This window comes from Phycodurus eques, chromosome 12 (assembly GCF_024500275.1).
Source record: "Phycodurus eques isolate BA_2022a chromosome 12, UOR_Pequ_1.1, whole genome shotgun sequence".
In the NCBI taxonomy this organism is placed as follows: Eukaryota; Metazoa; Chordata; class Actinopteri; order Syngnathiformes; family Syngnathidae; genus Phycodurus; species Phycodurus eques.
Window position 1 is genome coordinate 12431146 of NC_084536.1, and position 14478 is coordinate 12445623.

Genomic DNA, 14478 nt, shown 5'->3' on the forward strand with positions numbered 1-14478 from the left:
ACTCTGAATTTTTAAGTTCTTGGAAAAACAACCCCAATTCCAATGAAGTTGGGACGTTGTGTTTAACATAAATAAAAACAGAATACAATGATTTGCAAATCAAGTTCAACCTATATTTAATTGAATACACTACAAAGACAAGATATTTAATGTTCAAACTGATAAACTTGATTGTTTTTGATAAATAATCATTAATTTAGAATTTTATGGCTGCAACACATTCCAAAAAAGCAGGGACAGGAGGCAAAAAAGACTGAGAAAGTTGAGGAATGCTCATCAAACACCTGTTTGGAACATGCCACAGGTGAACAGGCTAATTGGGAACAGGTGGGTGCCATGATTGGGTATAAAAGGAGCTTCCCTGAATTGCTCAGTCATTTACAAGCAAAGATGGGGCGAGGTTCACCTCTTTGTGAACAAGTGCGTGAGAAAATAGTCGAACAGTTTAAGGACAAAGTTCCTCAATGTACATATGGAAGGAATTTAGGGAATTCATCATCTACGGTCCAGAATATCATCAAAAGGTTCAGAGAGTCTGGAGAAATCACTGTATGTAAGCGGCAAGGCCGAAAACCAACATTGAATGCCCGTGACCTTCGATCCCTCAGGTGGCACTGCATCAAAATCCGACATCAATGTGTAAAGGATATCACCACATGGGCTCAGGAACACTTCAGAAAACCAATGTCAGTATATACAGTTCGCCGCTACATCCATAAGTGCAACTTGAAACTCTACTATGCAAAGCAAAAGCCATTTATCAACAACACCCAGAAACGCCGCCGGGTTCTCTGGGCCCGAGCTCATATAAGATGGATTGATGCAAAGTGGAAAAGTGTTCTGTGGTCAGACGAGTCCACATTTCAAATTGTTTTTGGAAATTGTGCAGGTCGTGGCCTTCGGGGCAAAGAGGAAAAGAACCATCCGGACTGTTATGGACGCAAAGTTCAAACGCCAGCGTCTGTGATGGTATTGGGCTGCGTTAGTGCCAATGGCATGGGTAACTTACACATCTGTGAAGGCACCATTGATGCTGAAAGGTACATACAGGTTTTGGAGAAACATATGGTGCCATCCAAGCAACGGCTTTTTCATGGACGCCCCTGCTTATTTCAGCAAGACAATGCCAAACCACATTCTGCACGTGTTACAACAGCTTGGCTTTGTAGTAAAAGAGAGCGGGTACTTGACTGGCCTGCCTGCAGTCCAGACCTGTCTCCCATTGAAAATGTGTGGCGCATTATGAAGCGTAAAATACGACAACAGAGACCCCGGACTGTTGAACAGCTGAAGCTGTACATCAAGCACGAATGGGAAATAATTCCACCTACAAACCTTCAACAATGAGTGTCCTCAGTTCCCAAACGTTTATTGAATGTTGTTAAAAGAAAAGGTGATGTAACACAGTGGTAAACATGACCCTGTCCCATCTTTTTTTGGAATGTCTTGCAGCCATACAATTCTAAGTTAATGATTATTGGCTAAAAACAATAAAGTTGATCAGTTTGAACATTAAATATCTGGTCTTTGTAGTTTACTCAATTAAGTATAGGTTGAACATGATTTGCAAATCATTGTATTCTGTTTTTATTTATGTTTAACAAAACCTCCCAACTTCATTGGAATTGGGGTTGTATATCAGACACCTTTGTCTTCAGCAAATCATGACTGCCGGTTTACATGTGATAAATGGCAGGCAATGAATATGCTTAGAATAAAAACAACATTCAAAAAGTTTGCTAATAAAAGAATATGATAAAAATGTTACAGGACAGAGGAATATCTACCTTGATATCAAGGTGCATAATGTTAACATGATGAAGATAATCCACTCCCTCCAGCAATTGCCTGATACACGAACGTACCTAGGGTACAATGATTGGAAGTGTTATATGTTAAATTTTACTAAAAATAACTGACTTTATAGTCATAAAACATGACGTGAAACTTACATCAGACTCCATGAGTGTAGATTTCCGTGTAAATCTGTCAAGAATCTCCTCGTGGCAGCTTTACACATAGATTCAGGTAAATAATCTGGGATTTTAGATGCATTTGGCAATGGCAATGTGTCCAGTCAGAGAGTCATAATGCGAAAATCAGCTATTCATTCGCAGCATACCCTCAACCTATTAAGTATTGACAACCTGGCATAATGTGGATACAGTTCAGTGATGATGATAATTGCATTCTTTTTCTCAAAGGCATCATGGAAGAAGACAACTCGCTCATGGTCCATCTTGGAGAGCAGGCTCATCTCTCGGAGAGCTGAGGTTTTCTTCTTGGCCCGTGTGGAGATAAACTTGGCCGCGTATTCTGTTTTGTCTACCTTCTTGGTCACGCGTTTCACATAGGAAAATGTGCCTCTGGGGGAAACAACAAGGTTTTGACATTGGCTATTAATGTGGAGGAAAGTCAGTGGAAGCAGTACCGTATGACTTAATTCATGAGTCGTTTAACCCAAGTGATGACTTGACTGGACTTACTTGATTTTGGCCAGAGTAACTTGGTATTTGCTTGAAACTTGAAGGTTAAGATTTGAGACTTGCTTATGACTTGCACATACAGTATATGCCTTACTCCCACCTCTGCATTCTATGCCCTGTAATTACGATTTACCTTCTAATTTCCTGGTGAATGTCATAATGGTCAGTCAGTCGTCGCATTTTCCTCATAATGGTCGCCTCGTCTTCCATCGGCTCCTCTTTACTTAAAGCTATATTAGATTATTAGATCAATGACTGTTTCAATTTAACGATTGACTAAACATATGTGAGCTCAAATAGGTCACCTTCATGAACGGTGAGTTCGGCTTTGCAGGATACGGAGCCTGCCAGGTTCCTCGCAGTGCAAGTGTACACTCCCGAATCTTCGGGGCAAGCGTTGAGGACCACCAGGGAACATTCGTTATCATCATACACAAATGTGTAATGGCTGCCCTCAGAAAGCAAAATATCACTCTGAAACAAGCACAGAAAATGAGACAACTTTGATCAATTCTGTTTTAGAGACTTCATGTCCTCTTTAGATCTGAAAACTACGAACCTTGAACCAGAGTATGTCAGGAATCGGCCGCCCCTCAACAACCACAGCAAAGCGAGGGGTCTCCCCAGCGCAAACGTCAATATCCTCCATTATAGTCTCAAATGTTGGGGGAGCTGTGGATAGAGTGACATTAGGAAAGTACTACAAAACGCACTTCTCTACATTACAGTCACTGGAGATCTGGTACCTATCCTAGATAACTTCAGCCGATAGGCTGATTGTTCACCAGCCAAACTCAGGGAATATATAAAAACAGACAACCATTCACATTCCTACCATTGCTGAGTGAGAACACACTCTTCCCGCACAAGTCAGGCGACTTGAACCACTACAGACTACAACACCACGTTTTATTATCATCACATATACACTTGACACCTGAAATCTTGCAGTTCAGCACCCACAGAATCAGATGCATTTTTTTTTTCTTTTTTTTTTCAATTTTTATTCTTCTTATCATGTTTCTTTTTTTTCACATTTTTTTGGGTGGGTAACCAACACTGAAAACGCTTATTGGTGGTTTACCCCCGCTTATTAAATTTGTTTTTGTGTTGAATCTAATAAAAAAAATTCCCCAAATGCAGTTAATTACAATTGTGTTCAATTATCTGTGAATTTTCACTATCCACTTTCTGGCGCGCTCTCTATCCCCCGTAAATAGTAGGGTTCCACTCTATTAAAATTAAATTGTAGTCATTCAGAAACTTATAGGCAGGCACTGCCAGTCTAAAGGGGTCATGAAATAAGCTAACACAAATCAAAGCCAAAGCTCAGGTAGAAAACAATTTGAGGTGTTGTCAACTCTAGATGTAGTTTTTAGGCCTATCACCATGTGCTGCATATGAAGTCTATTCAAGACTGTAGAAAAATGCCTACATGAAGGACAGAGGTGATAAATAGTGCAGCCTACCTGCCATTTCCACACTGAATGTGCAGCTGTCGCTCCCATGCTTGTTGGATGCAACAAACATCAACTCTCCAATGTCGGCGCTCTTCACTTCCGTCAGCTTCAGTGTGTGCTGATCGTCGTCTGGCATTATCATTTCATACACGCCGTGCTTATTGTCCAAAACCGCTCCCCTCCTGAAGATGTGGTTTGCATCACATACCACAAATAATGCCATACCATAGGTTTGACAACAGTGGACCGTCACCTAGAATCTACAGACATTTTACAGGGGATATCTATCCATCCACCAATTTTCTATAGCGCTTATCGTCGTTTGGGTCGTGGTCGGGTTGCCAGTCAGTTGCAGGGCACATATAGGGGAAAACAAAACACTCATGCTCACATTTACACCCATGGACAATCTAGAGTCTTCAATCAACCAAACATGAATGTTGTTTGAAATGTGGAAGGGAGCCAATATTCGAACCCCAAACCTAAGAACTGAGGCAGACGTGTTAACGACATATCCACCGTGCTGCCCGACAGGAGATATCAAAAACTCTGACATCATAATTTGGCTAATTTACATAATCTGGCCCCCAAACAGAGTTCCTGAGACCATGACTTGGCAGCAAAGCTGGGTGAAGACTGGCCATTTTTAAGATACACAGTGTGAAACACTATCATGCTATTACCAAAAGGTAAGAAGTGATGTGTTGAGTTTAATTAGATGCACAGATTAGCATTAGCAGTTGGGTTGTATTTGGCAATGTATTTACTGCATGTGCCACATGCATGGATCAGGACGCTAATTGTGTATGAAGTGCTGCCTCCACCAACAAAAAACACTTGCTGTCATTACGTTGACTTTTTCCACACTGGTTTCAGCTTCAGCAAATAGAAGACGCTTTCCTTGTCATGGTAACAAAAGCTGCATTCAGCCTTGCAGGCATAGTACAGGGGCCTCCCCCTCAAAACAAGAGAAGCTATGGTCGCCGACCAATTGCATTCACACTCACATTCAGACCTATGGGCAATTTAGAGTATTCAATTAACCTACCATGCATGTTTTTGGAATGTGGGAGGAAACCAGAGTAACCGAAGCAAACCCAAGAAGGCACGGGGAGAACATGCAAACTCCACGCAGGTGAGGCCGGATTCAAACCTGGGTCCTCTGAACAGTGAGGCAAATGTGCTAACCAGTCGTCCATCGTCTTCTTCTTCTTTTCCTTTCGGCTTGTCCCGTTAGGGGTCGCCACAGCGTGTCATCCTTTTCCATGTAAGCCTATCTCCTGCATCCTCCTTCCTCTCGAACACCAACTGCCCTCATGTCTTCCCTCACTACATCCATCAACCTTCTCTTTGGTCTTCCTCTAGCTCTCTTGCATGGCAGCTCCATCCTCATCACCCTTATACCAATATACTCACTATTTCTTCTCTGGACGTGTCCAAACCATCAAAGTCTGCTCTCTCTAACTTTTTCTCCAAAACATCTAACCTTGAGTGTCCCTCTGATGAGCTCATTTCTAATTTTATCCAACCTGGTCACTCCTAGCAAACATCAACATATTCATTTCTGCTACCTCCAGCTCTGCTTCCCGTTGTCTCTTCTGTGCCACTGTCTCTAATCCGTACATCATGGTTGGCCTTACCACTGTATTATAAACTTTACCCTTCATCCTAGCAGTGACTCTTCTATCACATAACACACCTGACACCTTCATCCACCTGTTCCAACCTGCTTGGACCCGTTTCTTCACTTACTTACCACACTCACCATTGCTCTGGACTGTTGACCCCAAGTATTTAAAGTCATCCAACCTTGCTATCACTTTTCCCTGTAGCCTCACTCTTCCCTGTGCACCCCTCTCATTCATACACATGTATTCTGTCTTTCTTCGGCTAATCTTCATTCCTTTCCTTTCCAGTACATGCCTCTATATTTCTAATTGTTCCTCCACCTGCTCCCTGCTTTCACTGCAGATCACAATGTCATCTGCAAACATCATGGTCCACGGGGATTCCAGTCTAATCTCATCTGTCAGCCTATCCATCACCACTGCAAACAGGAAGGGGCTCAGATCACTGATGCAGTCCCACCTCCACCTTAAATTTGTTTGTCACACCTACAGCACACCTCACCACTGTTCTGCTGCCCTCATACATGTCCTGTATTATTCTAACATACTTCTCTGCCACTCCAGACTTCCACATGCAGTACCACAGTTCCTCTCTGTGTACTCTGTCATAGGCTTTCTCTAGCTCCGCAAAGACACAATGTAGATCCTTATGACCTTCTCTGTATTTTTCCATCAACATCCACAAGGCAAATAATGCATCTGTGGTATTCTTTCTAGGCATGAAACCATACTGTTGCTCGCAAATACTCACTTCTGTCCTGAGTCTAGCATCCACTACTATTTCTTATAACTTAATTGTGTGGCTCATCAAATTTATTCCTCTATAGTTCCCACAGCTCTGCACATCACCCTTGTTCTTAAAAATTGGTACCGGCACACTTTACCTCCATTCCTCAGGCATCTTCTCACCCGCTAGAATTCTGTTGAACAAGCTCCACAGATGCTTCCATACCTCAGCAGGAATGTCATCAGGATCAACTGCCGTTCCATTTTCATCCTCTTGAATGCCTTTCTAACTTCCTCCTTACTAATCATTGCCACTTCCTGGTCCACCACACTTGCCTCTTCTACTCTTCCTTCTCGCTCATTTCCCACATTCATCAACTCCTCAAAAGTATTCTTTCCATCTATCCAGCACACTACTGGCACCAGTCAACCCATTTCCATCTCTATCCTTTATCACCCTAATCTGCTGCACATCCTTCTCATCTCTATCCCTCTGTCTGGCCAACCTGTATAGATCCTTTTCTCCTTCTTTCATGTCCAACATGGCATACATGTCATCATATCAGAATCAGAATCAGAATCATCTTTATTTGCCAAGTATGTCCAAAACACACAAGGAATTTGTCTCCGGTAGTTGGAGCCGCTCTAGTACAACAGACAGTCAATTTACAGAACACTTTGGGGACATAAAGACATTGACAATATATGCCTCGTTTGGCCTTTGCCACCTCTCCCTTCGCCCTACGTCTCATCTCAATGTATTCCTTTCGCCTCTCCTCGGTCCTCTCAGTGTCCCACTTCTTCTTAGCTAACCTTTTTCCTTGTATGATTTCCTGTACTGTGAGGTTACACCACCAAGTCTCTTTATCTCCTTTCCTGCCAGAAGATACACCAAGTACTCTCCTGTCTGTCTCTCTGACCACCTAGGCTATAGTGGTCCAGTCTTCTGGAAGCTCCTCCTGTCCACCTCGTCTCGAAAAGGTGCACAACAGTCTTCCTTTCTCAGCTTTCACCACATGGTTCTCTGCTCTGCCTTTGTGTTCTTAATCTTCCTCCGAACCACTAGAGTCATTTTACACACCACCATCCTATGCTGTCTAGCCACACACTCCCCTACCACTACCTTAGAGTCAGTGACCTCCTTCAGATTACAACGTCTGCACAAGATGTAATCCACCTGCGTGCTTCTACCTCCGCTCTTGTAGGTCACCCTATGTTCCTGCCTCTTCTGGAAGAAAGTGTTCACTACAGCCATTTCCATCCTTTTTGCAAAGTCTACCACCATCTTTCCCTTCTAGGTCCTTTCCTGGATGCCGTACTTACCCATCATTTCTTCATCACCCCTGTTTCTTTCACCAACATGTTCATTACAATCTGCATCAATCACGACACACTCTCTGTCTGGGATGCTCAGAATTACTTCATCGAGCTCCTTCCAGAATTTATCTTTCAACTCTATCCTACCTGTGGGGCATAGCCACTAATCACATTATACATAACACCCTCAATTTCAAGTGTCAGCCTCATCACTCAATCTGATACTCTTTTCACCTCCAAGACATTCTTAACTAATTCTTCCTTTAAAATAACCCCTTCTCCATTTCTCTTTTCATCAATACCAAGGTAAAATAATTTAAAGTCTCCCCTAAACTTCTAGCCTTACTGCCTTTCTACCTGGTCTCCTGGACACACAATATATCAACCTTTCTCCTCATCATTATGTCAACCAACTCCCGAGATTTTCCTGTCATAGTCCCAACATTCAAAGTCCCCACATTCAATTATAGGCTCTGTGTTTTCCTCTTCTCTTTCTGCCTAAGAACCCGCTTTCCACCTCTCTTTCGTCTTCGACCCACAGTAGCTTAATTTCCACTAACGCCCTGCAGGTTAACAGTGCGTTGTTAACCCGGACCACGACCGATCCGGTATGGAATTCTTTGGATGAACGCTCATATTTCTTTGGCAAAGTTTTAAGCCGGATGCCCTTCCTGACGCAACCCTCTGCATTTATCCGGGCTTGGGACAGGCCTACATTTTGCACTGGTTTGTGCCCCCCATAGGGATGCACCGTGCCAATACATCTCATTTAAGACAAAATAAAATGTGATTAAATTCTCATTTTTTTTCTCTTTTTTTTACATATTGTGTTGGGAATAAACAACATCTGACAGTACCTTTTCCAGATGGCGGCAGCATTGACATGATTGATGGTGATGGTGACGGTTACTGACTGGTTTTCCATCCCATATACAATTTCTGGTTTATCTATAATCACTGGAGCTTCTTGAAGATAGGGACCTTGAAACCAAAGCACAGAGTTCCTTTGTCAATGCAGTTGTCACAATGAGACTGGATGCTTTCAACTGAAAAAAGCTCTACCTCGGTCCAGCAGTTGCACTGGGTCTGTGGCAGGTGAGGGTTTGCTCAAGGCCTTGGAGGCGATGGTCAAGACCCTGAATAAATAGCGCACACCTTTGGACAATGTGCTTATGGTGTAGGTGGTCTCCTTCAGGCCTGATGCGATAATTGTCCATTGGATGGAGCCAAGGGCTTGTTGCTGGATGGCGTACATCAAGGAGTTGGGCTCTAAGCGAAAAGAACAACTGAAATGTATACTGTACAATGATGGCACAAAATGATGTATTTTCAGGAATGTCACGTTTTCTATCAGGCAAAATGATTTTTGCATACCAATGGAAGGGTCCAGTCTCCTTGGCTTCTTCCATCTCAGGGTGATCACTTTACCAGTGATAGACTCTATCACTGGAGTCCCATCTGGAGGATCAGGGAGAGTATCTGAAAATGATAAAATAGTGGAAATCAATAGCATTATATCAAACTGGCATTACACACGTTACACATCACTGACCATTAAGCCATGGCTGTATCCATCCATGGCAAATCCTTATGTTGTATCATTTAAAAAGTGCATGTATAAAACAAACATACTCAACCAATTACAATCAACCTAATTATCCCGCCCTACCATAGCTTTTGGCCAATTATAAGATCAAATAAAAGGCGTAATATTGCAGGAATAAATTTCTACATTTGAAATTCACTTGTTCAATCACCTTGTTAAACTGTGACTTTAATATCATCTATCCATCCATCCATCTTCTGAACCGCTTTATCCTCACAAGGGTCGCGGGCGTGCTGGAGCCTATCCCAGCCATCTTCGGGCGAGAGGAGGTGTACACCCTGAATTGATTGCCAGCCAATCACAGGGCACATATAAACAAACAACCATTCACACTCACATTCACACCTAAGGGCAATTTAGAATCTTCAATCAAACTACCATTCATGTTTTTTGGGACGTGAGAGGAAAGAAAACCCACACAGGCATGGGGAGAACATGCAAACGCCACACAGGTGAGGCCAGGATTTGAACCCTGGTCTTTAGAACTGTGAGGCGGATGTGCTAACCAGTCGAACACACTTTAATATCAAAATACTATAATTTTATTTTGAAAACTACAATTTTTAATCTCGTAGGATTACAACCTTTAATCTCCCAAAAATAAATTTTTGTTCTGTTATGTTGATTTGTAAAGTACTTTTTTATTGAAAAAATATGAAATTGTTACTGTTACATTATGACTTTTTTTCCTCCAAAATATGACATTTAGGGTTACGTATGGTAGTTATGTTTAATTTATATTAGGACTGTGAAAGGGTCTTTGGAAAGCTTGAGAACCCCTCATCTATGGAATAAATGGACAAATCTAAAAAAAAAAAAAAAAAAGAGAGAATTACCTGTGACATAGAGATGAGCGTAGCAAGTCGCCTTGCCTATTTTGTTAGATATTACGCTCTTGTAGACACCACCGTGCGCATGACTCACTGAGCGTATGACCAAACTGTGGACATCGCGAACTGAAAAGAATGGAAAAAAACAGTGCAAGGGTGAGGAAGGTATAACGCTGGCATTGAGCGGAATCCTCACATCTCGCCGGGAGCATAGTGTAAACGTAGCCTTACATTGTGACTTGAGGTTTTTAGCTAAACACTTACATTGTGTCATCTTTCTGTCCTCTGTACTTTCAATTATTTTGCTGTTGTGGAACCAGGCAATGGTGGGATATGGCAATCCAGCCACTTTACATTTGAGAACAGCCTCCTTTCCGTCAATGACATCCAGATCATAAAGGGGCTTGCTAAAGTCGGGCATTGTGAAACGCTCAACTTCATTCTCAGGGACCTCAGGCTCCTCTGGTATGGATGGCATCTTCTCCAGTTTAGCCCTGCGTGAAGAATGAATGTCATATCCAAGTCCATAAATGAAGCTAATGCCACAACATCTAAGAAAAACTTTAATTGTAAGCCTACATCTGTGAGGAGATGGCCGGCCGTGGCTCTTGTATGTAGAGTTCAGCAGAACATTCAGCCTCGCCGTGACTGTTGGTTGCTGTCACAGTATAGAAACCTTCATCATCATTGGTCGCGTGAGAGATAATGAGGGAGTGACGGCCATTCTCCAGAAGAATGCGAACATCCTCACTCTCGATGAGCGTGTGATCTGCTGAAAAACAGCATTCTCTTATAACACTGATTGCCAACCAGTATGCCACATTAGTGTGCCATGAAAGATCATTGTGTGCCACTGGAAATCAAAATCCAATCAAAATTAGAGTTGTCAATTAACCTACCATGCATGTTTTTGTGATGTAGGATGAAACCGGAGTGCCCGGAGAAAACCCACGCAGGCATGGGGAGAACATGCAAACTCTACACAGGCGGGGCCGGGGATTGAACCCCGGTCCTCAGAACTGTGAGGCAGACGATGGACTGCCAGAATAATACCTTTGTCTTCAATTAAACTCGCCCAGATATCACACTGACTAAGTACATTTAGGAGTAAACTAAGACAAGATGATCATGATTTAAACATTATGCAGTACTTTTTGTTTATTTTGTTTTGTCTGCTTTCAGATTTTAAAAATAAATACATAAATACACACACATATATATATATATATATATATATATATATATATATATATATATATGTGTTTACCAACCAAGGCATATATTTTATATTGGCTGGGAACCAGTTCAGGGTGTACCCCGCCTCCTGCCCGATGATAGCTGGGATAGGCCCCAGCACGTCCGCGACCCTAGTGAGGAGAAGCGGCTCAGAAAATGGATGGATGGAGGGGTATATATATAAATATATATATATATATACACACACACACACACACATATAAAATATATGCCTTGGTTGGTAAACACTGTGCTATACATTAGGATTTCTTTCATCTAAAATAAAATCTAAAATGAGACCAATGAAAAGTCTGAAAAGATTTTTGGGGACCCTTACCAAAGTGAGTCCAGATGACCTTTGGCGGCGGGGTCCCGCTGACTTTGCAGTCAAATCGAGCGTTGCGGCCCTCGATGACTTCCAGAACATCCAGTTTGCGAGTAAAGAGAGGCTCAATTGAGGGAATCACTCTTAGTTTTCCACATGAAGTAATTTCCTCTGTAGTATATAACACAAAGAGCAATTATAACTCCTTTGGTAATAAACGTCATAATTTCTGTTAAGATTAAAGGAGACATATCGGGGGATATTATATTAATACAGTGTGACAAGTGTCCTATAATTCTTTATAATTCTTGAAAGAAGTTTTTAAAACACCTGCGAATTTTTTTAATTGTGATAAAAATGCATAATATATCTAATTTAATACACATACCCTTAGCTGTGCTCAGCTTGCAGGTGTATGTCCCACTATCATCCTCGTGGACTGAATTAAGAAGTAGGCGACATTTTCTTCCATCAAAGTGCATTTTGCAGTTGAGTAATGCAGGCTGGATCAGTTTCCCATTGGCCAGCCAGTCCACGTCTGTGTCTTGCGGCCCGATGACGTGACACTGAAATAGCACAGTCTCGCCTGCGTTCGCTGTAATGTCTCTCACCGGCCGGATGACAGCCAAGCTTGGCTCAACTGCTCGTACTGGGTGTAAATAAAATAGAGTCATCTTTAAATATTTTAAAGAGAACAAGGGCAGAAATGAACAAAGCAACAGCACCATTAAAAACAGTATCTTCTTATTGAAGATTTTATCAATATGTGGACTGGGAAGGCAGTGCTACCCCTGTGAGGAAGGGACGCGACGATGGCCAAATAGAACAGGTCTGGACAGGACAGGAGCAGTGAGCCAGGCAGTGTAGGAGTGTCTAGGAGTGGCAACGCAGTGCCAATCAAGGAAGGGAGTTCTATACTGTGTGAGGAAGGGATCCGATAAGTGGAAAATAGGAAAGGACAGGATAGGTACATTCAGCCAGGCAGTGCAACCACTGTGTAGTTGGAGTAGCGATGCAGTGCCAATTAGGGAAGGGTATAGGCACAGGACAGGATAGGAGCAATTTGTCGGGCAGTGTTTTCGGTGTGCGGTTGTAGTGGCTATGAAACGACAATCTGGGAAGGCAGTGCTATACTATGTGAGGAAGCGGAAGGATGAGTAGATAGGACGGGACAGGACAGGAACAGTGAGCGAGATTGTGTTTGGCGGAAGTGGCTATGCAATAGCAATCTGGAAAGGCAATGCTACATCCTGTAAGGAAGGAATCTGATGAGTGGCAAATAGAACAGGATAGGACAGGTATAATCAGCCAGGCAGTGCGACCGCTGTGTAGTGGAAGTGGCTATGCAGCGATAATCTGGGTAGGCAGTGCTATACCATGCGAGGAAAGGATTTGACAAGTGGCCAGAGGACAGGATATGAAAGGACAGGAGTAGTGATCTAGACAGTTCTGCTGGTGTGCTTAGTGGGAATGGCTATGCAGTGCCAATGTGGAAAGGCAGTGCTATACCCTGTGATGAAGGGATGTGAGTAGTGGAAAATACAAATGTATAGGACAGGACAGAAGCAGTAAGCCAGACAGTGCCACGGCTGTGTTTGGTGGGAGTGGCTTGTGGTGCCAATCTGGAAAAGCAGTTTTGTAACAGATAACAGACATGACAAGTAGCAAATAGGACAGGACAAGATAAGAAGACAGGATCAGCGGGCCAGACAGTGCTACCGACTCGTGCATTTTTGTAACATTACCTTTTACCTCCAGCTTGCCTTCACACTGTTTTGTTCCGAACTCATTGATGATTTTACACGTGTAAATCCCAGCGTCGGACCTCAGGGCCGACTTAATGGTCATTTCAAAAGTTCCGTTATCTGTCTCCCGTACAATATGACGGGGACCACTTTTCACTGTAACTCTGTCTCTCAACCTGCAAGAATAGAAAAGAAACTGAATATCAATTCAAGCTCTGGAACTACAGCGTACATGATTGACAACACCTACCAATACAGTAAAGGTTTTGGTTGACCACTTATTCGTACAGACATGGTGACTTCCTGTCCTTCAACAACAGCTTGATCAGTCATTGTTACCTGTTTGTAAAGGAAAAATCATAACTCAGAATGTAGGTTCGTTTGGTTTACATATTAAGAAATGAAGGTATGGAATCACTATGAATAGGAACAGACACACTAGCAAAATTCCCATGCGTCATATGAACACCAAATTGTCGGAATACCGAACACACAGTATTGCAAATTTTCTACTCAGCTCTCACCAGAAATGCAGGAGCTTTCTTGAATTTGGTGTCAAGTGTCCTTATTGGCTGTTGAGAACTAAAATCTATGGCTTCCTCCAGGGGACTGAGGTACTCCTCGTCCGATGTGATGGGGCTGCTGATGTCCATCGGAACACCCAGGACACCCTTAGGCTCCTGAATAAGTTCTACCAAATTGCACATTCATGAAATCTGATGATAGGTAACGTCTTTTATGTCTTTTGTTGTTGTTATATATACACATTCTCATTATTTTAAGAACCCCTTGACATTAACTCCATTGTTAAATGTCAAATCCAAACAATAACGGATTTTCACCGAGATGAGCAACTGAGCCCGAGTGAGCAATTTAGCGGTTCAGTTTTGCTCTTTGTTGCTATGGTAACTATAAGTGTGGTTGTTGAGCTGGAATATATTGCACATACAACTGGCTGAAGGAAATAATAGACTGGGAGCAGAAGAGCATTGCAAAAAATGTATTTGCACATCACCATTGTCTTGTTAATGAAAAGAAACTAACATTTTTAATGCACAATCATTACACAAAAATTATGTCCGATTAGGTCAGATTTAATGGAACTAATGAAATTCCTAA

General features: G+C 42.3%; 1 protein-coding gene across 2 annotated transcripts in view; it reads right to left on the reverse strand.

Annotated features, from left to right (window-relative positions):
- Positions 1–14478, reverse strand: part of spegb (striated muscle enriched protein kinase b) — a 51610-nt gene that overhangs the window by 17412 nt on the left and 19720 nt on the right. For both annotated transcript variants that reach the window (XM_061692497.1, XM_061692496.1), the window contains exons 7-24: positions 13884–14050; positions 13610–13698; positions 13360–13535; positions 12003–12263; positions 11627–11785; positions 10633–10822; positions 10318–10547; positions 10060–10179; positions 8992–9096; positions 8680–8886; positions 8475–8598; positions 3956–4128; positions 3046–3158; positions 2792–2960; positions 2620–2716; positions 2166–2366; positions 1953–2010; positions 1788–1865 (exon numbers count right to left, since the gene is read on the reverse strand). In XM_061692497.1, coding sequence (XP_061548481.1) covers positions 1788–1865; positions 1953–2010; positions 2166–2366; positions 2620–2716; positions 2792–2960; positions 3046–3158; positions 3956–4128; positions 8475–8598; positions 8680–8886; positions 8992–9096; positions 10060–10179; positions 10318–10547; positions 10633–10822; positions 11627–11785; positions 12003–12263; positions 13360–13535; positions 13610–13698; positions 13884–14050 — 2717 coding nt within the window. The remainder of the gene's footprint in view (positions 1–1787; positions 1866–1952; positions 2011–2165; positions 2367–2619; positions 2717–2791; positions 2961–3045; positions 3159–3955; positions 4129–8474; positions 8599–8679; positions 8887–8991; positions 9097–10059; positions 10180–10317; positions 10548–10632; positions 10823–11626; positions 11786–12002; positions 12264–13359; positions 13536–13609; positions 13699–13883; positions 14051–14478) is intronic.